A 23,060-nucleotide genomic window follows, 5' to 3' on the forward strand; every position below is an offset into this window, starting at 1 on the left:
CCTGTCGAGATACAGAAACTATTTTTGGCAACTGTGTGGTGTGCCGATGTTCAATCTGCCTGCAACTGAAGCCAACTTAAACAAGTGGCACAAGGAAAGTGGGAACATGGCAGTGCTAATAGTAGTATTTCACCGAGGGAAATCCTTTTCAGTAAAATGCTAATATCAGATGGCAGATGATGTATGTACCTTGAACAACTTGTTCTGTTATGGAATGATGATGGACAGTATAAAGATTGTGGCGAGAAAGAAGAATCACAAATTCAGAGTGCAATACCCAAGGTAAGATGGCCTCAAGTACTCTGAGACCAGGGAGTGACGAAACAGAGCATGCATGCATGCAACTAGCGGAGTCAACAAAAACAAAAACAGAGGAGTCCAGTGCTCTGTTTCAGCCAACCAATACATGCATGCCTTCTTCTTCTTCTTCTTCTTCTTCTTCTTCTTCTTCTTCTTTCACTGATGATGAATGCTGGCAACTCAACAGCAGCTATTTGCCAGGCGACTACACCGTGAACCGGCATGCAAATGCACTGCATCATCATCCTGGTAGAAAGAAGAAACGACGGCCACAGTTTAACCGTGTGCATGCATCAACGTACTAACATGGTAACAAAGATTAACTACTGATAGTACAACCGTTCACAGTTTAAGGTCTTATTACAGCATATACGGTGAAGTATATCTGTTGAAGCCAAGAACTGACAAGGAACAGTAACTCTATTTTCTTGGCAGATCTAATGAGCGATGCTAATTAGAGTGTTTCTGTTTTTATTTTCTTGACTATGGGAGTCCCATCTATGTATGTGTATGCCAATGTGTATGCCAATGGGGATATTATAACCTCTGAACCCCAAAATAACGCAAACATTATAAGTTACTAGCTACTACGTGTTAGTACTCCCTGAATCTCAAACAAAGTAGAAATTGCTCAACCGTTTACAATCAAGAGTCAATACCTTATTACAGCATATAAAGTGAAGTATATATGTTGAAGAAAAGCGTTTCCCTTGCTACAGTGTTCTTGTCTTTCCCTTGAGAAGTAGGGACTCAGTATAACCAAGGAGTACATCCAAATTACTGCGACTATTAGGTTCTGCCGTGCATTGACCGAGTTTTTTTAGCAGAAGATTATGGACTGAAATTATTGTTGAATAATTATGCATTTTCCCGTTTAGTTTAATCCAGAAAAATGGTAGATAAAACATGAATAGAAATATAGTGGTGAAACTAGAAACTAGCAACAATTGGTTGAGACTAGTCTTGCAATCAAAATCATAAGCAAAATGTATCATATCCATGTCAATCGCTCCTAGCAATAAACCAAATGCTAGCCCTAACAGTGAGGATAAGTTGGCATACGGCGTAGTAGCAGAAGGTGCAGATGTCCCGATGGTCATGTCGCTGAAGAGGTTGTTGACGTCGGGGAAGAAGTCATCGTTGGGGAACTCGTCGTCGGTGATGTCGCTGTTCGCAGCCACGATGAACAAGAGTCCAGCAGTCGCGCAAGGACGCTCCCTAAAAACCTGATCGCCCCTCTCCCATACCGGATCACAAGAGGCGGGGTTTCGGAGGCCTGCTGTCTCACTCTCCAGTGCATGAGGAAGCGAGATGGGAAAGAGGTAGGTGGTGCAATGCTCTGGCACAATGCGAGGAGTTGTGTCTCGTCGGGAAGAGGAGCGACCTCTTATAGGAGTAGCGAGATGAAACTGAAATGGACGTGGAGGAGAAACAGACGCACTAAAAATCCTATTAAGTGGCCAGTTTCGTCTTCCATTAGTAGGCAAATCGTTTCAAGTTCTTGCATGACAAAATATGCTAGCACGCACGATATGAAGAAACTAATGCACTTAATGAAGAAATGAAGCCGAAACCAAAATATTGATGCCATCAATGAGGAGATGAATGTCATCATTCACCGCTATTCGGTTTCATTTTCCACTAGCGTAAAAAATTTAGCTTCTTTCTTTTCATGCATGAACGTGTGCTACATGGGCCTATGGGATTTTCCTAGAAGTTTTTGGATATAACAGATGGTCTAAATCTCAATAATTCTAACAATTATGTCAATGTCTATAAATGTTGTTAGAATCCTCACTGTATGTATTGTATACGTGAGTGTGGTTTTCCCAGTGAACACGCTCGCGCGTCCCTCTCCTTCAGATCGTGGCTTCGTGCCTCATGCAAACCTGCATAATGTGCCCCAGAGCAATAGACCAAGTGTGTTCGATCTCGTCCTTGCTTTCAGATGTTACTGTATGGAAGAGTTCAGTGACCGCGATTTCCTTTTGCTCAGCCAAATAGCTGACAAGTACTCCATGTTTTAGTCCCCAATCAGACCGATTGTAACGTTCAAAAGATGGGATTTCTGTAAATACAACATCCGCCTCCTCTGCTCTTCTGTTTACCGAAATATATGATCAGATATGCATACATGATACATGTCTTCTAGAGTTATGCATGATTTAACTCGTCAGATTAATTGGATCATCTATTTTATTCCGTGCTTTTCTTCATATTCGTATGCTCCTTTAAATCCCCTCTGCTGCTTACTGAAATAATACTTTAGTACTGAATTTTATAATGCACTGGTTCTGGAGGGAGGTCTATGAATTTTTCTATGATACTTTTTTTTTTTGGAAATAAATGCTTACCCCCTACCTCTGCATCATAATAATGCATGCAGCCATCTTATAAAAAAATCTACGAAGTATCACAAAGTCATAACAGTATTACAGCTCACAAGTGGAGCGGAACAAAAGAAAAAAGAAAAGTACATGCTGACAATCACAACCGATACGGCAATATGAAGGATAAGCTCTCTAGACTCCTATCTTGTTATGCGACCGCCATCCGAACCAGTTGAATATAGCCCGTGCTATCATCTCCCACTGGTTGCACCCAGTAACCAAAGGCTCCTTGGAGTCCATAGGAGTGAGTAAGGACCACGTACGGATCCATGCGGCACCTCTGAAGATAACCTGCAAGAAAGTTAAAGTGTGTTGTCTGTTAAAAAAATCATTCCTATAGTTCCATATAGCCCACAGAAGCGCACATATTCCAATCCGAATACGAGCCGCTGTAGTATGCTCAACCCCAGCTAACCACGTTCCAAACAACGACTCAATGTCAGCTGGAGGATTAATGTTGAAGGCTATATGAATCGTTCTTCAAAGCAAGTTGGCGAGTGGCATTCAAGGAATAAATGTTGTATTGTTTCATTATGATCACAAAAAACAACAACATGAACTACCTACCCATCACCTCTTGATTCAGTTGTCCTTGGTGAGTATTACTTGCTTGTGGATGAACCACATAAAAATATTAATACGCAAGGGAACCTTAACCCTCCAAATATGCAAAGATCTTGAGATTGGGCCAGAATTAATCAAATCCATATAGAAAGATTTCACCGTAAATACCCCATTTTTGGCTAATTTCCATTGTGTCGAATCCGGCTGGTCAGAGAGTTGAACATCTATCAATCTCCGAACCAAGTGCATCCAGGCAGTCCATCGCTCACCAACTAATGCACGTCTGAACTGAATATTCAAGGGAATCGTTTGGAAAACTGTGCCTACGTAATCCTCCTTACGTTGCACAATATTATAAAGGGTGGGATATTGTACGGCGAGGGGTGTCTCTCCAAACCACGTATCCTCCCAAAATCCGGTGGACATCCCATTGCCAACCAAGAATTTGACCCTACGAAAGAACAAGTCCTTCGTTCTCATAAGCCCCTTGCAGAATGGCGAGTCGGTTGGTCTCATGGTAACCTAGGCAAGTGTTTTCGACTGTAAATACTTATTGCGCAGGATTTGCGCCCACATGCCCTCCGGCTCAGTCTCTAGCCTGTATAGCCATTTGCTCATAAGGCATTTATTCTTAATATCTAAGTTCTCAATACCGAGACCCCCTTGGTCTTTTAGTCGGCAAAGGATATCCCATCGTGCGAGACGGTATTTCCTCTTGGCCTCATTTGACTGCCAGAGGAATCGAGATATGAAGAAATCAAGTCGCTTCCAAACCCCTTTCGGAATTTCGAAGAACGAAAGAAGAAACTTCAGTATACTAGTCAGTACCGAGTTAATAAACACTAGCCGACCTCCATAAGACATAAGCTTTCCCTTCCAGCAACTAAGCTTTTTTTTTCAATTCGATCTTCGATACACTTCCATTCTTTATTGGATAATTTACGGTGATGAATAGGTATGCCCAAATAAATAAACGGTAAAGAATCTAGTTCACACCCGAACAATTGTCTATAAGTGTCTTGCTCGTCTTTGGCCTTCCCAAAGCAGAACAACTCGCTCTTGTGATAGTTTGTCTTTAAACCAGGCAATTGTTCGAAGAGACATAATATAAGTTTCATATTACACGCCTTAGCAATGTCATGTTCCATGAATAAGATAGTGTTGTCAGCGTATTGTAAGATGGATACTCCTCCATCGACCAGGTGAGGAACTAACCCCTCCACATGGCCATGTTGCTTGGCCCTGCCAATAAGAATGGCTAACATATCGGCCACTATATTAAACAAGAGAGGAGACATGGAATCTCCTTGTCTCAAACCCTTGTCTGTCTGAAAGTAACGACCGATACCATCGTTAACCTTGATTCCGACACTACCCTTCTGGACTTGAGAACCCACTTGGTTCTGCCAGTTCTCACTAAATCCTTTCATGTGCATTGCCTGCTGAAGGAAAGGCCGCTTAACTTTATCATATGCCTTCTCAAAATCCACTTTGAAGATAACTCCATCTAGTTTCTTCGAATGAATTCGTGTAGCTTTTCATGCAAAACGACCACCCCTTCAAGTATGCGTCGCCCTGGCATGAACACTGTCTGGCTTGGTTGTACCACTGAATGAGCAATTTGTGTCAATCTATTGGTACCCACCTTTGTGAAAATTTTGAAACTCATGTTAAGAAGACATATGGGCCTGAATTGTTCGATCCGAACTGCCTCTTCTTTCTTTGGCAACAACATAATCACATGAAAGTTAATATGAAACAACTCTAAATGACCATTAAAGAAATCATGAAACAGAGGCATAAGATCATCCTTAATAATATGCCAACATTTCTTATAGAATTCAGCTGGAAACCCATCTGGTCCTGGTGCTTTATTCGGTTTCATTTGTGAGATTGCTTCCAGAACCTCTTTCACAGTAAAAGATGCAGATAGAATATCATTCTCCTGTACCTGGAGCTGAGGGATATCTCCAATAATAGATTCATCTAGGGCCACCGTTCTTCTTTCCGGAGGCCCAAAAAGTTGTTTATAGTAATTAGAGATATAAGCTTTCAGATTCTCATGCCCCACAATTGTCCCCTCATCCTGTTCAAGCTGTATGGTTTTCTTCTTCCTATGTTTACCATTCGCAATCATATGGAAGAATTGTGTATTGTCATCCCCTTGGACAAACTTAAGCACTTTAGCACGCAATGCCCACTTGAGCTCCTCCTCTCTAACGAGAGCTCTTAAGCCTTGCTCAGCTTCGGACTTGGAGCTTTGCTCATTAACCGTAAGAAGGTTTCCTTCAGCTTTTTAATCTAGCGCTTCAATTAATTGAGCGAGTCGCTCTTTTTCTTGTTTGTAAATCCCACTCTCGTTTCTGGCCCAACCTCGCGAAAACCGTCTGAGATGTCTAATTTTATTTTGCCATCTCTCAATACTAGTTCTTCCACTAACAGGCTTTGCCTATTCGCGTGCAATGATCTCCAAAAAGTGCAATGATCTCCAAAAAGTTTTTTTTCTCGAACCAACCTAGTTCGAAAGAGAAAGCATTCTTGTTCGCCACATGTGTAGCCTCTCTCGAGTCTACAAGAAGTGGTGTGTGGTCTGAGATCGCTCTCTGCATCGCATGAACCGACACTAATGGGTACTTTTGTTCCCATTTCACACTAGCGAGTACCCTATCCAACTTCCCATAAGTCGGAGTGGGCAACAAATTGGCCCATTTAAATTGTCTACCGATGAGCTCAGTTTCTCTCAAATTAAGACTCTTGATAATCATGTTACAAATAATAGACCAACGTGCATCAAAATAGTATTATATTAAAGTCACCACCGACTAGGATTGGCAGAATTCCATCTCCACAAATCCGGACCAAGTCAGCTAAAAAATCTGGTTTGAGTTCAGTTGTGTTGCACCATATACAACCACGAGAGACCATCAGAAACCATCCAATTTTGATCTCACCCGAAACTTGACCGCAAAATCTCCCCGAACTACGTTAAGCACCTCAAGTGTTTCACACCGAACCCCTAGTAAAATCCCACCAGATCTTCCTCTGGGAGGTAAGACGTGCCAATCGAAATCAATTCATCCGGATAAAGTTCCCAGGAATTGTGAGGTAAAGTTATCTCGTCGTGTTTCCATTATCGCAATAAAATCTAAATGTTGCTCTATCGATGTCTCCGCCAAGAACCTTCGTTTAGCCAACTCAGCTAGACCTCTGCTATTCCAAATGATTTCTTTCATAAGTCATCATGGAATTTTTTTCTTAAGCATAACCCTAGCACTTCTACGAACTGCCGAAGTAGGATACATTTTCCGTTTCCAGGGTCGCTTGGGCTTCTCCCCATCACCCTTCGGGAACGTAGGATCGGCAGAACATGAGACAGTGCCCTCCATCATTAAAGGCTCTACAGTGTCCGTTCTTTCTGACCCCTCCTCATCTTTGGCCTCCGCACTAGGCAAGAGATTATTACATATGTTTTCAAGCGCAACCATTCCTAAATTTTTCATGTCATCGTCATTCATAGGTTTGACTCATGCAAGATTCCGAATTATTTCCGAAGCCCGCTCTGCTTCTAAGTCTAAAAGGTCATTTACGGATTTCGCAACCTCCTTCTCATTTGAACCCAAAGATATACCTAAGTCGTTTGCCTTATCAACAATTTCATGTTCGGTGAAATGCATAATTGAACAACTCTTATCAAAAGACATACCTGTAGTTGCCTCGACATCTCGAAGCATGGCCGTCCTCTTGGCGCATGTTAGCTGCAGGTCGTCGGCATCCGGCTGTCCCTGAATCCGCTTGCTGACACGCCTGCCAGCCAACACCGGATCCATGATCCCACCGAAAGCGATAAGCTCCTCCGCCGTCCTCTCCCGATGCGTATGCACCCGACTCCCACACCCTTCCCTTAGTGCCGGTGAAGAAGGGTAAGGTACGGGTATCGCCCACGGTAGTAATGGGGAAAGGAGACCGTGGAGCCACCTGCTAGATAGTCCCACCCCCCCCCCCCCCCCCCCCCCCCCTCACCAACAAAACGGCAAACTATGATGAAGCCGTGGTATATAACACTCTAGAAAACTAGTTCACATGCAAATCCATGCAATATGGAAAGCTCTCTAAGGTACAAGCTTGTCTTCTGAAGCTTATTCAAACTAGGAGTGTGTTGGAAAAAAGTGTCGTGTTTCCAAGAATTGCCCTTTTTAAGTACATGACACACCTTTATCTCTGCAGCACGATTACAGCGAACGATTGTACAAGTGTCAGACTGTACATAGTACCCGTTCTAACTCTGCAGCGATAACCGGATCAGCACGACGCACGCGACTACGCCACTGAAAGTTAGAATAGGAAGATCTGAGTACAACGCTACGCAACGCCATAAAACACCTAAGCTCCACGACAACGCTCTCAGGAGGGATAACGACGCTAAGCGTCGACGCTACCGAGCCTCCCACGGACAATGGTTTTCACCCGTAACCCTGAGACGGAGAAGCGCACCACGATGACATCTTCATGAAGAGAGCGGTGCTCGCAAGCATTGCCGTCGTTGGCTTCTTCATTGGAATATGCAAGTTCCCAGAGATGTGGGGTAGAGCAGCACTTGAAAAGTACGTGGCTGACACCCGGTCAAAATGCTGGCGGGACCCTAAATCCATCAAGGATAGGAGATTGGTCAAGTACGCGGTCGATTTGCTGGACTCTGAATCGTCGCAAGACTACCTCTTTGGAGCACGGATGTTGGATGCTTTAATCAAGGTGCACCAAGTGGATGTAAGGCCACTTATACTGCCCTCCAGCCAAAAGGTTCAGAAGCTGATGGATACACATAGAGATTAAGGAGCTGGCCGCTAGGATATTGGCAATCTTGCATGTGATGTCGATCTAACCCAGGTTATACGGTGTGTATCCTCCCTACTCGGTACCACTACCCAGCTGCCATATTGGAACAACCAACAAGGATCCAGTAATCAGTCACCTCAGATTAAATTGGATCAGCAAGGTGCAGGGGACAGCGAAGGGGATCGCAGTACCACCCTGCCATATTGGAATAACCAACAAGGAACCAGTAATCAGTCATCTCAAAGCAATTTGGTTCAGCTATACGCAAAAAATGTAAAAGAAAATTGGGTCAACTATAAACAAAAAATGAAAATAAAAAATATATTGGTTCAGCAAGGTGCAGTGGACAGTAAAGGAGAACGCTGGAATGAGTTGATTCTCCAAGGACTGGCAATTCTAGAGAGACTGGCGTCTGACCAACAGAATTGCAAGGACATATGCGGCACACCCGGTCTAGTCAACAAGATCATGTCACCTATCTACTCTGACACACTAATCCAAGATATCAACATAATGAGAGCGGACTTTTAGATCCCGGGTGCCTAGACACCCGGTTATCTGGACCGTTCGTCCATCTCTGGTGCGTTGAGATGTGTGCCAAGCTGATAAACTAATCAATATAATACGAGGTCTGTTCTTGATTAAGCGCGGGATGTTACGACAGCACCCAAATAAACTATGTCTAGTACAGCAGAGCTGCTACACACCTGACACCTGCACCCACCTACTAGTAAAGAAAAATCGCAGTGATACGACATGTCTGCCTGGCAGAGTATTCTGAGGGACTAGACGTGTCGGCCATTCTTTCAATCAGCTACTAGACGTGTCGTCTTGAATCCACCCATTCTCAACTCCCCGTGCCCCTGCCCTTCTGGTTCACCTTGCATCTTGCGCTTCCATCTTCCCCATCCTTCTGGTTCACCTTGCATCTTGCATCTTGCGCTTCCATCTTCCCCATCCTTCTGGTTCACCTTGCATCTTGCATCTTGCGCTTTCATCTTCCCCATCCTTCTGGTTCACCTTGCATCTTGCGCTTCCATCATCCCCATTCTCAACTCCCCCTGCACTTCTGGTTCACCTTCCATCTTCCCCGGCGGATTACATTTCAATCTATGGACTCGCATGTCCAGGATGCGGAACGGTATGTCCGCGAGGCAGGCGACGCGCCCCGCACTGTGATTGAAGCGGAAGGATATCAGGTCGCGGCTCATGGCATTGATTTTCTGGCATCTATAGCCGCCGGCCTGGATCTGCAATCAACACCCAGGTTAGTTCGTCGCCCTTGTACTGATACATCGAGTTTTCTGAGATCTGAAACTTAAACGGACCCTGATATACAGATCGGAAGTGGTGGACGGTGGTTCTTTTGTTACGATTTCGGGCGATGTTCATACATCAGACGCAGCGGCGACCCGGCATGACGGGACGAACTCTTGTCAATACCCACCAGCTTGTGGATGGAAACGGAGGTAATTCAATAAGTTCAGTTGTATCTAATTTCAGAAGTTGATTCTCGCTTTATGAGAACAACATTCACAAAGTCCTCATGATAAAAATGCCGGATTGCAGTTTTGTGTCTGGATTATTTAGCATTCAGACACATGGTGTAGTAAATGTGTTCTGAATGGACAAGAGGACAGATGATTTTCTTGTTTCTAAACAATATTCAGAAGCGAAGCAGGACTATGTTAAACTTGAGAAATATGCTGTAGTAGGCATTTCAGTGAATCCTTGCAACCAATTCCTTGTGTTTGGAAAACGATGCCTGAGGTTTGCTTGGTTCAATACCATTGCTCCTGATTTGATCTACTCAGACTTCAATTTATAGCAGTGCAAATGGTTCAGTCATAGTGTGTTATTTACATTCTCAGTAATTTTGAGTTATTTAGTGTCAGTTTTGGGTGAATGCTTTCAGAAGAAGAAACCGGTTTCATGCGCTAAAAATAGATAGTAACAAGAACATTAATAATCGTGTTTTCCATGGCTAATATACAGGCTGCATTATGAAAAATGTGAATTGAAGTGATGCCACACGTATTGACTAGTTTGGTGGTGATACATACAGGAATCAAACGGGTGACAGGCTCACAGCAAGGGCAATGCCAAGCAAGTTCACATCTATTGAAAGATGTCTGCTAAACTCTGAAGGTAAACATGCTCCTGATACATTTGCTCCTATTGTGGGGTCATCATTCGATTCCTGTCAGGAAGCGTATGAGCAGTACAATTTGTTTGCTTGGGAGAATGTTTTGGTATTCGACACGGCAAGTCTAGATGGGGAGATGGACGATACCAGCTAATGCATGAAATTGTGTGTCAATGCCAGGTTACTTTTTACACCGTCACTGTACTGATTTTTTGTCAACGTTTTGTTATACATGTTTCATCTCTCACAATAATTCCATCAAATGCAAAAATGTAGGGCATACCAGAGAAGGAGAATTCTGTATCATGTAAAAGTCAATGCAAGGCAAGGATGAGGCTTCTTCGTACAGAAGACCATGGTTGGTACGTTAGCATCTTCAGTAATGAGCATAACCATCATCTATCTGGAAATCGAGAGGAGACAAGGGAATGGCATTCACACAGTGAGATCAACCCCGTACTTATGAACTTCATCAAGGATTTGAGAGAGAACAATATCAGTCTCAGCAAGGTGCACAACATACTAAATGCAACGCATGGTGATCAGGCTGTTGCACCGTTCCGTAAGCAATCTTTAAGGTATCTATGCTCTCGGATTGCTCAGAATTCGATATCTGACGACATGGAAAAAACTGTAAATTGCTAGATGAAATGAAGTGTGTGGATCCAAGCCTGTCAGTATGTGTAGAAATCGATCATGAGGGTTCCCCTAAGTTCATCTTATGGTGTACTGGGAAGAATAAACAGGATTATGTGTACTTTGGTGATGTGGTCACTTTCGACACAACATACAGAACCAATCTTTATAATATGCCGTTTGGTATTTTTGTTGGCGTGAACAATCACTACCAGTCAACCATTTTTGGAGGTGTGCTCATGCGCGAGGAAACAGTAGCTGGATTCGAGTGGGCTTTCAGAAATTTTGTTGAAGTTATGAATCGGAAACATCCGGTCACCATCCTAACAGGTCGATGCCGCATGGATATTACCATAATGTTGTATTTCATCTTAATATGTTTGCTGTGAAATTCGTTGGATCTATTGACTTGACTGATTATATATGCATGTGCAGATCAGTGTAGAGCGATGGAAGGGGCAATAAGAAATGTACTTCCAAATACAAGACACCGTTGGTGTAAATGGCATGTCATGAAGTGTGCTAAAGAACATCTCGAAGGTGTCTACAGCAAGAAGAGTTTATTCAAAGAAGAATTCCACAAACTCATAAATGAGATCCTTTGCGTTTCCGAGTTTGAGGACAAATGGGCCAAACTCCTGGATAAGCATGATCTGATTCAAAATAAGTACCTGAGCAATTTGTATTCGAATCGCGAGAAGTGGGCTAAACCTTATTTTTCAGATGTTTTCTGTGCTGGCATGACGAGCACTCAACGAAGTGAAAGCGCTAACCACCTCTTGAAGCAGTACATTCCTAGATCATCGCCTATGCACTTGTTTGTGAAGCAGTACAATAACCTACTAAGGTCAAGAAGGTCGGATGAAGGAAAGGAACAACACAACACCAATGCGGTATGATAAGATAACGATGATCACTATGTGCTAAATAGTTGCTTCTTTACTGCATTTGTTCATTAATATGACTGACTCATTGTGTTTTGAAATATATGATGACAGAAAAGAAGGAAGTACAATATGGGACACCCTCTAGAGGTGCACGCCGGAGATGTTTATACGAGTGCAGTGTACAATAAATTTGAAGATGAGTTTTATAAGTCAATGTCTCTGCGTGTTTCCGATTGCATCGGTGACAATGAATTTGCGGTCACACGTGCGCACCCGGATTTCATGGTCAATTATGAGACGAAGTCATACACGGTGACTTTGAGCGAGGGCGGTGATCTCATATTGTGTAACTGTGGGTATTTTCAGCATGTTGGAATGCTATGCCGGCATTCTATAAAGGTAAAAAATTGATTCCGATTAGCGATCATATGTATTTCATTATGCTGCCATCTAGATATAGGCATCATGTTGCAATCCGGCATCATAACCACAGAAATGAAAATTATGTGTGATAATATAGATTTTGTATTGTTGTAATGACGTCTCATGACCCTTGCTAGGTACTTGTGCGTAAAGACATATTCAAGATACTGGCTAACAACATATTGAAACGATGGACACGGCAAGCGAAAGAAGGATTTGATGATATCAGTTGCCCTAGCCTGAACAGTGAGGATATGGATGATTCAGCAGCACGGCAAAACATACTATACATAGCGGCTGTAGATGCAGTGAAAGAAATATGTCAATGTAAGAGCATGCTAGAAAAATCTTTGCGGGTTTTCCGTGAGCTGAAGATAGAAGCGATTGCAAAGCGTAATGAAGATGCAACAATGGTGTTACAAGAGAATCATTGTCGGCCAGATGACGGTAATGTAACCAACAGTTGCCAAAATCTAGATTTGCAGCCGCCTAAGCGTGTGAAATCAAAGGGTAGGCCAAAGACAGTTCGTCAAAAATCAAAGTTGGAGTACGTAAAGGTATTTGGCCAGAAGAACAAACCTGTTGCTAGCTTATATGGCAATGAAAACTCACAGCCATGCAAGATCAATGATCACAGTGTGACAATGGAAGCTGATGCCCTTCAGTCGCCCTCTGGGAAGCGAATCAAATGTGGAAGATGCAAGACAATTGGACATAACAGGAAGACTTGCAGTCTTAGAGGCATATAATGTGAGTTGCATGTGACCCAAATGTAGTACGATATATGTTGAATGCTAACGGTTTGTGTCATGTTGCTTTGAATGTATGACCAGATCTGGATATAGACATGTCCACAAGAACTAGTTTGATATGTTTATTATCATGATCTACGACCGACGGGATCGGGTGTCCTTATATTGATGTGATAGAATATTACCCACCTCCAATCCATGGCCGATGATGATGCCGTTGCGGTTTTTTTACTCCCATTTGCATGAGCTGTATTGTTTTAGTTATTGTTCTGATGTTTTTTCATGTCACATGTCATTTGATGATTAAATACTGGATCATCTTTGAGAATATGTAGTGCATTGGTGGAATCATTGGTAATACATTCCAGTGATCAGCACTCTTGTATTATGCCTTTTTGGTTCCTTGAATCAGTGGTCTGCTTGCAGTTAATTTTCCATTTCATATATGTTGTGATGAATAGAGATTGGATTGTCTTCAAGGATATGTATTCCCTCCGTGGACGTTGGTGTGGCTTTCCAGTGGTGTGCACCTTTGTATTAAGCCTTCTTGTCCCTTGAAACGGTGTTATTATTGCAGTTCATGTTCTGTTGTTTTTCCATCTCATATATCTTGTGATGATTAGAGATCGGATCATCTTGAATCAACTCTAATGCATTTCGTGGTCGTTGGTCTAATATCGCAGTGGTTGACGCCTTTGTATCATACCCATTTTGTTAATTAGTCATTGGGGCCGAAAGACTGCACTTTCTTTTTAATTGTCTGGAACACCATTTACGAATAAAATTTTGGAACTAAATATATGCGTGATTTAATCCACATATCAAGATAATTCTACGCGTCGTGTATAATAATCGGGTGTGTGCGACCAACAACACAATCTCACAAGCCGCGCCCCGTTTTTTTTTTGAAGATGTCAGATGAACATAACAAGATGATGCCATAACGAAGCAAGTAGTTGATTACCCAATGTTCTTGGAACTGATAAAGGAGGAAAGACAACATAGTTTTTCAGAATACAACAGCGACGATATAACTGATGGTCCACATGTCCATACTACGCTTACATATAACGCAAAATAAGATGTCGTGAAACTCTAGGGAGTAAACATCTGACGGACTATGTCATAAGCTAGATGTCCTCCATCATCTCAGCGACTGCCTCCTTGAAGAGATTACCCTGTATCCTGACCATGAGGTAGGCGAGCGGTTTGGAGTATTTGTGAACTCTCTGAAAGCAAAACAGATTTTTGATGAGTATATGTTGTTAACATATTGTCGACAAGAAATGATGTAGAATTTCTGGAAAGCATACAGGGTTATTTGAAAAGTGTTTTTCAATGAAAAACCTGGATTAAGCTACTTTAACATTGAGCATCAAGATCTATAAGGATAGATAAAAAACGCTTAATAATACTTTCAAATGAATACATACCGTGACAAGATTTTGAAGGAGTTCAAAATAGATCAGCAAAGAAGGAGTTCTTGGCTGTGTTACAAGGTGTGAGTATTGAGTAAGACTCAAGACCTGACCACGGCAGAAGAGAGAGAAAGGACGAAGGTTGTCCCCTATGCTTTAGACGTAGGCTCTACAGTATGCTATGCTGTGTACCGCACCTGAAGTGTGCCTTGCCACGAGTCAGTCAAGGGGTACAAGAGTGATCCAGGAATGGATCACATGACAGCGGTCGAACTTATCCTTAGTAACTAGTGGACTAAGAAATTTTCTCAATTATGGAGGTGGTAAAAGAGTTCATCGTAAAGGGTTACGTTGATGCAAACTTTGACACTAATCCGGATGACTCTGAGTAGTAAACCGGATTCGTATAGCAGAGCAGTTATTTGGAATAGCTCCAAGTAGCGCGTGGTAGCTGCATCTACAAGATGACATAGAGATTTGTAAAGCACACATGGATCTGAATGTTGCAGACATGTTGACTAAAACCTCTCTCGTAAGCATAACATGATCAAACCCTAGAACTCATTGAGTGTTAATCACATGGTGATGTGAACTAGATTATTGACTCTAGTAAACTCTTGGGTATTAGTCACATGGCGATGTGAACTTTGAGTGTTAATCACATGGTGATGTGAACTAGATTATTGACTCTAGTGCAAGTGGGAGACTGTTGGAAATATGCCCTAGAGGCAATAATAAAATGGTTATTATTGTATTTCCTTGTTCATGATAATTGTCTATTGTTCATGCTATAATTGTATTAACTGGAAACCGTAATACATGTGTGAATACATAGACCACAACATGTCCCTAGTAAGCCTCTAGTTGACTAGCTCGTTGATCAATAGATGGTTATGGTTTCCTAACCATGGACATTGGATGTCATTGATAACGGGATCACATCATTAGGAGAATGATGTGATGGACAAGACCCAATCCTAAGCATAGCACAAGATCTTGTAGTTCGTTTGCTAAGAGCTTTTCTAATGTCAAGTATCGTTTCCTTAGACCATGAGATTGTGCAACTCCCGGATACTGTAGGAATTCTTTGGGTGTACCAAACGTCACAACGTAACTGGGTGGCTATAAAGGTAAACTACAGGTATCTCTGAAACTGTCTGTTGGATTGGCACGAATCGAGACTGAGATTTGTCACTCCGTATGACGGAGAGGTATCTCTGGGCCCACTCGGTAATGCATCATCATAATGAGCTCAATGTGACTAATGAGTTAGCCACGGGATCATGCGTTATGGAACGAGTAAAGAGACTTTCCGGTAACGAGATTGAACGAGGTATTGGGATACCGACGATCGAATCTCGGGCAAGTAACATACCGATAGACAAAGGGAATTGTATACGGGGTTGATTGAATCCCCGACATCGTGGTTCATCCGATGAGATCATCGTGGAACATGTGGGAGCCAATATGGGTATCCAGATCCCGCTATTGGTTATTGGCCGGAGAGGTGTCTCGGTCTGTCTGCATGGTTCCCGAACCCGTAGGGTCTACACACTTAAGGTTCAGTGACGCTAGAGTTGTTATGGGAAATAGTATGTGGTTACCGAAGGTTGTTTGGAGTCCCGGATGAGATCCCGGACGTGACGAGGAACTCCGGAGTGGTCCGGAGGTGAAGATCGATATATTGGACGAAGGGTATTGGAGTCCGGAATTGTTCTGGGAGTACCGGGTGACGACCAGCGAGACCGAAAGGTGTTTCGGAGGCCCCGGCAAGCGCTGGGGGGCCTTATGGGCCAAGGGGAGGGGGCACACCAGCCCACTAAGTGGGTGTGTGCCCCTCCCAACCCCTCACACGTAACGTGGAGAGGTGGGGGCGCCTCTCCTAGGGCAGCCACCCCTCCCGGCTTGGGGGGCAAGTTTCCCAGGGGTGGGGGCGCCCAAACCCATCTAGGGTTTCCCCTGTGGCCGCCGCCCCTCCCCTAGGGAACCCTAGGGCGCCTCCTCCACCCCCCTTTCCCCTATATATAGTGAAGGAGAGAGAGGGCAGCCGCACCCCTTGCCTGGCGCAGCCCTCTCCTCCTCCAACTCCTCCTCCTCCGTAGTGCTTAGTGAAGCTCTGCCGGAGAACCACGAGCTCCATTGCCACCACGCCGTCCTGCTGCTGGAGTTCTTCCTCAACTTCTCCTCTCCCCTTGCTTGATCAAGAAGGAGGAGACTTCCCCGGGCTGTACGTGTGTTGAACGCGGAGGCGCCGTCCGTTCGGCGCTAGATCGGATCTTCCGCAATTTGAATCGCCGCGAGTACGACTCCATCAACCGCGTTCTTGTAACGCTTCTGCTTAGCGATCTTCAAGGGTATGAAGATGCACTCCCTCTCTCTCGTTGCTAGCATCTCCTAGATTGATCTTGGTGACACGTAGGAAAATTTTGAATTATTGCTACGTTACCAAATAGTGGCATCATGAGCTAGGTCTATGCGTAGATTCTATGCACGAGTAGAACACAAAGTAGTTGTGGGCGATGATTTGTTCAATTTGCTTGCCGTTACTAGTCTTATCTTGATTCGGCGGCATTGTGGGATGAAGCGGCCCGGACCGACCATACACATACACTTACGTGAGACAGGTTCCACCGACTGACATGCACTTGATGCATAAGGTGGCTAGCGGGTGTCTGTCTCTCCCACTTTAGTCAGATCGGATTCGATGAAGAGGGTCCTTATGAAGGGTAAATAGAAATTGGCATATCACCGTTGTGGCTTTTGCGTAGGTAAGAAACGTTCTTCCTAGAAACCCATAGCACCCACGTAAAACATGCAACAACAATTAGAGGACGTCTAACTTGTTTTTGCAGGGTATGCTATGTGATGTGATATGGCCAAAAGGATGTGATGAATTATATATATGTGATGTATGAGATTGATGATGTTCTTGTAATAGGAATCACGACTTGCATGTCGATGAGTATGACAACCGGCAGGAGCCATTGGAGTTGTCTTAATTTATTGTATGACCTGCGTGTCAATGAAAAACGCCATGTAATTACTTTACTTTATTGCTAACCGTTAGCCATAGTAGTAGAAGTAATAGTTGGCGAGACAACTTCATGAAGACACGATGATGGAGATCATGATGATGGAGATCATGGTGTCATGCCGGTGAAGAAGGTGATCATGCCGCGCCTCGAAGATGGAGATCAAAAGGCGCAAGATGATACTGGCCATATCATGTCACTTTATGATTTGCATGTGATGTTTGTCATGTTTACATCTTATTTGCTTAGAACGACGGTAGCATAAATAAGATGATCCCTCACTCAAATTTCAAGAAATGTGTTCCCCCTAACTGTGCACCGTTGCGAAGGTTCATTGTTTCGAAGCACCACATGATGATCGGGTGTGATAGATTCTAACGTTCGCATACAACGGGTGTAAGCCAGATTTACACATGCGAAACACTTAGGTTGACTTGACAAGCCTAGCATGTACAGACATGACCTCGGAACACAAGAGACCGAAAGGTCGAACATGAGTCGTATAGTAGATACGATCAACATGGAGATGTTCACCGTTGATGACTAGTCCGTCTCACGTGATGATCGGACACGGTCTAGTCGATTCGGATCATGTATCACTTAGATGACTAGAGGGATGTCTATCTAACTGGGAGTTCATTAAATAATCAAATGAACTTAATTGTCATCAACATAGTCAAAAGGTCTTTGCAAATTATGTCATAGCTTATGCTTTAGTTCTACTGTTTAAGATATGTTCCTTGAGAAAATTTAGTTGAAAGTTGACAGTAGCAATTATGCGGACTTGATCCATATACCGAGGATTGTCCTCATTGCTGCACAGAAGGCTTATGTCCTTAATGCACCGCTCGGTGTGCTGAACCTCGAGCGTCGTCTGTAGATGTTGCCAAACATCTGACATACACGTTTTGATGACTACATGATAGTTCAGTGCGTAATGCTAACGGTTTAAAATTGTGGCACCAAAGACGTTTTGAAACGTCGCAGAACATATGAGATGTTGCAAAGACTGAAATTGGGATTTCAGACTAGTGCCCACGTCAAGAGGTATGAGACCTCTGACAAGTTTCTTAAGCCTGCAAACTAAGGGAGAAAAGCTCAATCGTTGAGCATGTGCTCAGATTGTCTGAGTACTACAATCGCTTGAATCGAGTGGGAGTTAATCTTCCAGATGAGATAGTGATGGTTCTCCATAGTCACTGCCACCAAGCTGTTAGAGCTTCGTGATGAACTATAACATATCAGGGATAGACATGATGATCCTTGAGCAAATCGCGATGTTTGACACCGCGAAAGTAGAAATCAAGTAGGAGCATCAATTATTGATGGTTAGTAAAACCACTAGTTTCAAGAAGGGCAAGGGAAAGAAGGGATACTTCATGAAACGGCAAATCAGTTGCCGCTCTAGTGAAGAAACCCGAGACTAAGTGCTTCTGTAATGAGGGGAACGGTCACTGAAGCAGAACTACCCTAGATACTTGGTAGATGAGAAGGCAGGCAAGGTCGACAGAAGTATACTGGATATACATTATATTAATGTGTACTTTACTAGTACTCCTAGTAGCACCAGGGTATTAGATACCGGTTCGGTTGCTAAGTGTTGGTAACTCAAAATAAAAGGCTACGGAATAAACGGAGACTAGCTAAAGGTGAGATGACGATATGTGTTGGAAGTGTTTCCAAGGTTGATGTGATCAAGCATCGCATGCTCCCTCTACCATCGAGATTGGTGTTAAACCTAAATAATTGTTATTTGGTGTTTGCGTTGAGCATAGACATGATTGGATTATGTTTATCGCAATACGGTTATTCATTTAAGGAGAATAATGGTTACTCTGTCTATTTGAATAATACCTTCAATGGTCTTGCACTTAAAATGAATGGTTTATTGAATCTCGATCGTAGTGATACACATGTTCATGCCAAAAGATATAAGATAGTACCACATACTTGTGGCACTGCCACTTGAGTCATATTGGTATAAAACGCATGAAGAAGCTCCATGTTGATGGATCTTTGGACTCACTCGTTTTTGAAAAGATTGAGACATGCGAACCATGTCTATTAGTATATATGCATGAAGAAAGTCCATACAGATGGATCGTTTGGACTCACTTGATTTTGAATCACTTGAGACATGCAAATCATACCACATGGGCATGATGACTGAAAGGCCTCGTTTTCAGTAAGATGAAACAAGAAAGCAACTTGTTGGAAGTAATACATTTTGATGTGTGCAGTCCAATGAGTGCTGAGGCATGCAGTGGATATCCTTATGTTCTTACTTCACAGATGATTTGAGTAGATGCTGAGTATATTTACTTGATGAAACACAAGTCTGAATTATTGAAAGGTTCAAGTAATTTCAGAGTGAAGTTGAAGATCGTCGTGACAAGAGGACAAAATGTCTATGATATGATCATAGAGATGAATATCTGAGTTACGGGTTTGGCACACAATTAAGACATTGTGGAAATTGTTTCACAACTAATACCGCCTGGAACACCATAGTGTGATGGTGTGTCCGAACATCATAACTGCACCCTATTGGATATGGTGCATACCATGATGTCTCTTATCGAATTACCACTATCGTTTATGGGCTAGGCATTAGAGACAACCGCATTCACTTTAAATAGGGCACCACGCAATTCCGTTGAGACGACACCATATGAACTATGGTGTAGAGAAACCTAAGTTGTCGTTTCTTAAAAGTTTGGGGCTGCGACGCTTATGTGAAAAAGTTTCAGGCTGATAAGCTCGAACCCAAAGCGGATAAATGCATTTTCATAGGACACTCAAAAACAGTTGGGTATACCTCCTGTCTCAGATCCGGAAGAAAAAGGGATTGTTTCTAGAATCGGGTCCTTTCTCGAGGAAAAGTTTCTCTCGAAAGAATTGAGTGGGAGGATGGTGGAGACTTGATGAGGTTATTGAACCATGACTTCAACTAGTGTGTAGCAGGGCACAGGAAGTTGTACCTGTGGCACCTACACCAATTGAAGTGGAAGCTTATGATCGTGATCATGAAACTTCAGATCAAGTCACTACCAAACCTCGTAGGTCGACAAGGATGCGTACTACTTCAGAGTGGTACATAATCCTGTCTTGGAAGTCATGTTGCTAGACAACAATGAACCTACGAGCTATGGAGAAGCGATGGTGGGCCCGGATTCCGACGAATGGCTCGAGGCCATAAAATCCGAGAGAGGATCCATATATAAAAACAAAGTATAGACTTTGGAAGAACTACTTGATGGTCGTAAGGCTGTTGGGTGCTGATGGATTTTAAAAAGAAGACGGACAATGATGGTAAGTGTCACCATTAAGAAAGCTCGACTTGTCGTTAAGATGTTTTCCGACAAGTTCAAGGAGTTGACTGCGAAGAGACTTTCTCACTCGTAGCGATGCTAAGAGTCTGTTGGAGTTATATTAGCAGTTACTGCATTATTTATGAAATCTTGCAGATAGGATGTCAAAACATTGTTTCCTCGATGATTTTCTTGAGGAAAGGTTGTATGTGATACAACCAGAAGGTTTTGTCAATCCTCAAATATGCTAACAAGTATGCAAAGCTCCAGCAATCCTTCTAAGGACTGGAGTAAACATCTCGGAGATGGAATGTACGCTTTGATGGGATGATCAAAGATTTTGGGTTTATACAAAGTTTATGAGAAACTTGTATTTCCAAAGAAGTGAGTGGGAGCACTATAGATTTTTGATGAGTATATGTTGTTAACATATTGTCGATCAGAAATGATGTAGAATTTCTGGAAAGCATACAGGGTTATTTGAAAAGTGTTTTTCAATGGAAAACCTGGATTAAGCTACTTTAACATTGAGCATCAAGATCTATAAGGATAGATCAAAAACACTTAATAATACTTTCAAATGAATACATACCGTGACAAGATTTTGAAGGAGTTCAAAATAGATCAGCAAAGAAGGAGTTCTTGGCTGTGTTACAAGGTGTGAGTATTGAATAAGACTCAAGACCTGACCACGGCAGAAGAGAGAGAAAGGACGAAGGTTGTCCCCTATGCTTTAGACGTAGGCTCTACAGTATGCTATGCTGTGTACCGCACCTGAAGTGTGCCTTGCCATGAGTCAGTCAAGGGGTACAAGAGTGATCCAGGAATGGATCACATGACAGCGGTCGAACTTATCCTTAGTAACTAGTGGACTAAGGAATTTTCTCGATTATGGAGGTGGTAAAAGAGTTCGTCGTAAAGGGTTACGTCGATGCAAACTTTGACACTAATCCGGATGACTCTGAGTAGTAAACCGGATTCGTATAGTAGAGCAGTTATTTGGGATAGCTCCAAGTAGCGCGTGGTAGCTGCATCTACAAGATGACATAGAGATTTGTAAAGCACACACGGATCTGAATGTTGCAGACCTGTTGACTAAAACCTCTCTCGTAAGCATAACATGATCAAACCCTAGAACTCATTGAGTGTTAATCACATGGTGATGTGAACTAGATTATTGACTCTAGTAAACTCTTGGGTATTAGTCACATGGCGATGTGAACTTTGAGTGTTAATCACATGGTGATGTGAACTAGATTATTGACTCTAGTGCAAGTGGGAGACTATTGGAAATATGCCCTAGAGGCAATAATAAAATGGTTATTATTGTATTTCCTTGTTCATGATAATTGTCTATTGTTCATGCTATAATTGTATTAACTGGAAACCGTAGTACATGTGTGAATACATAGACCACAACATGTCCCTAGTAAGCCTCTAGTTGACTAGCTCGTTGATCAATAGATGGTTATGGTTTCCTAACCATGGACATTGGATGTCATTGATAACGGGATCACATCATTAGGAGAATGATGTGATGGACAAGACCCAATCCTAAACATAACACAAGATCGTGTAGTTCGTTTGCTAAGAGCTTTTCTAATGTCAAGTATCGTTTCCTTAGACCATGAGATTGTGCAACTCCCGGATACTGTAGGAATGCTTTGGGTGTACCAAACGTCACAACGTAACTGGGTGGCTATAAAGGTGCACTACAGGTATCTCCGAAAGTGTCTGTTGGGTTGGCACGAATCGAGACTGCGATTTGTCACTCCGTATGACGGAAAGGTATCTCTGGGCCCACTCGGTAATGCATCATCATAATGAGCTCAATGTGACTAATGAGTTAGCCATGGGATCATGCGTTACGGAACGAGTAAAGAGACTTTCCGGTAACGAGATTGAACGAGGTATTGGGATACCGATGATCGAATCTCGGGCAAGTAACATACCGATAGACAAAGGGAATTGTATACGGGATTGATTGAATCCCCGACATCGTGGTTCATCCGATGAGATCATCGTGGAACATGTGGGAGCCAATATGGGTATCCAGATCCCGCTATTGGTTATTGGCCGGAGAGGTGTCTCGGTCATGTCTGCATGGTTCCCGAACCCGTAGGGTCTACACACTTAAGGTTCGGTGACTCTAGAGTTGTTATGGGAAATAGTATGTGGTTACCAAAGGTTGTTTGGAGTCCCGGATGAGATCCCGAACGTGACGAGGAACTCCGGAATGGTCCGGAGGTGAAGATCGATATATTGGACGAAGGGTATTGGAGTCCGGAATTGTTCTGGGAGTACCGGGTGACGACCAGCGTGACCGAAAGGTGTTTCGGAGGCCCCGACAAGCGCTGGGGGGCCTTAT

General features: G+C 43.0%; 1 protein-coding gene across 1 annotated transcript; it reads left to right on the top strand.

Moving 5' to 3' along the window:
* Positions 1-10,157: 10,157 nt before the first annotated feature.
* On the top strand, positions 10,158-13,126 carry LOC141026487 (protein FAR1-RELATED SEQUENCE 5-like). Its single transcript, XM_073503130.1, has 5 exons — positions 10,158-10,413; positions 10,510-11,199; positions 11,305-11,762; positions 11,868-12,155; positions 12,317-13,126. The coding sequence occupies exons 2-5, from the start codon at positions 10,884-10,886 to the stop codon at positions 12,926-12,928; spliced, it is 1,674 nt and encodes a 557-aa protein (XP_073359231.1). The 5' UTR covers positions 10,158-10,413; positions 10,510-10,883; the 3' UTR covers positions 12,929-13,126.
* The last annotated feature ends 9,934 nt before the right edge of the window (positions 13,127-23,060 follow it).

Source organism: Aegilops tauschii, chromosome 7 (assembly GCF_002575655.3).
Source record: "Aegilops tauschii subsp. strangulata cultivar AL8/78 chromosome 7, Aet v6.0, whole genome shotgun sequence".
Classification (NCBI taxonomy): domain Eukaryota; kingdom Viridiplantae; phylum Streptophyta; class Magnoliopsida; order Poales; family Poaceae; genus Aegilops; species Aegilops tauschii.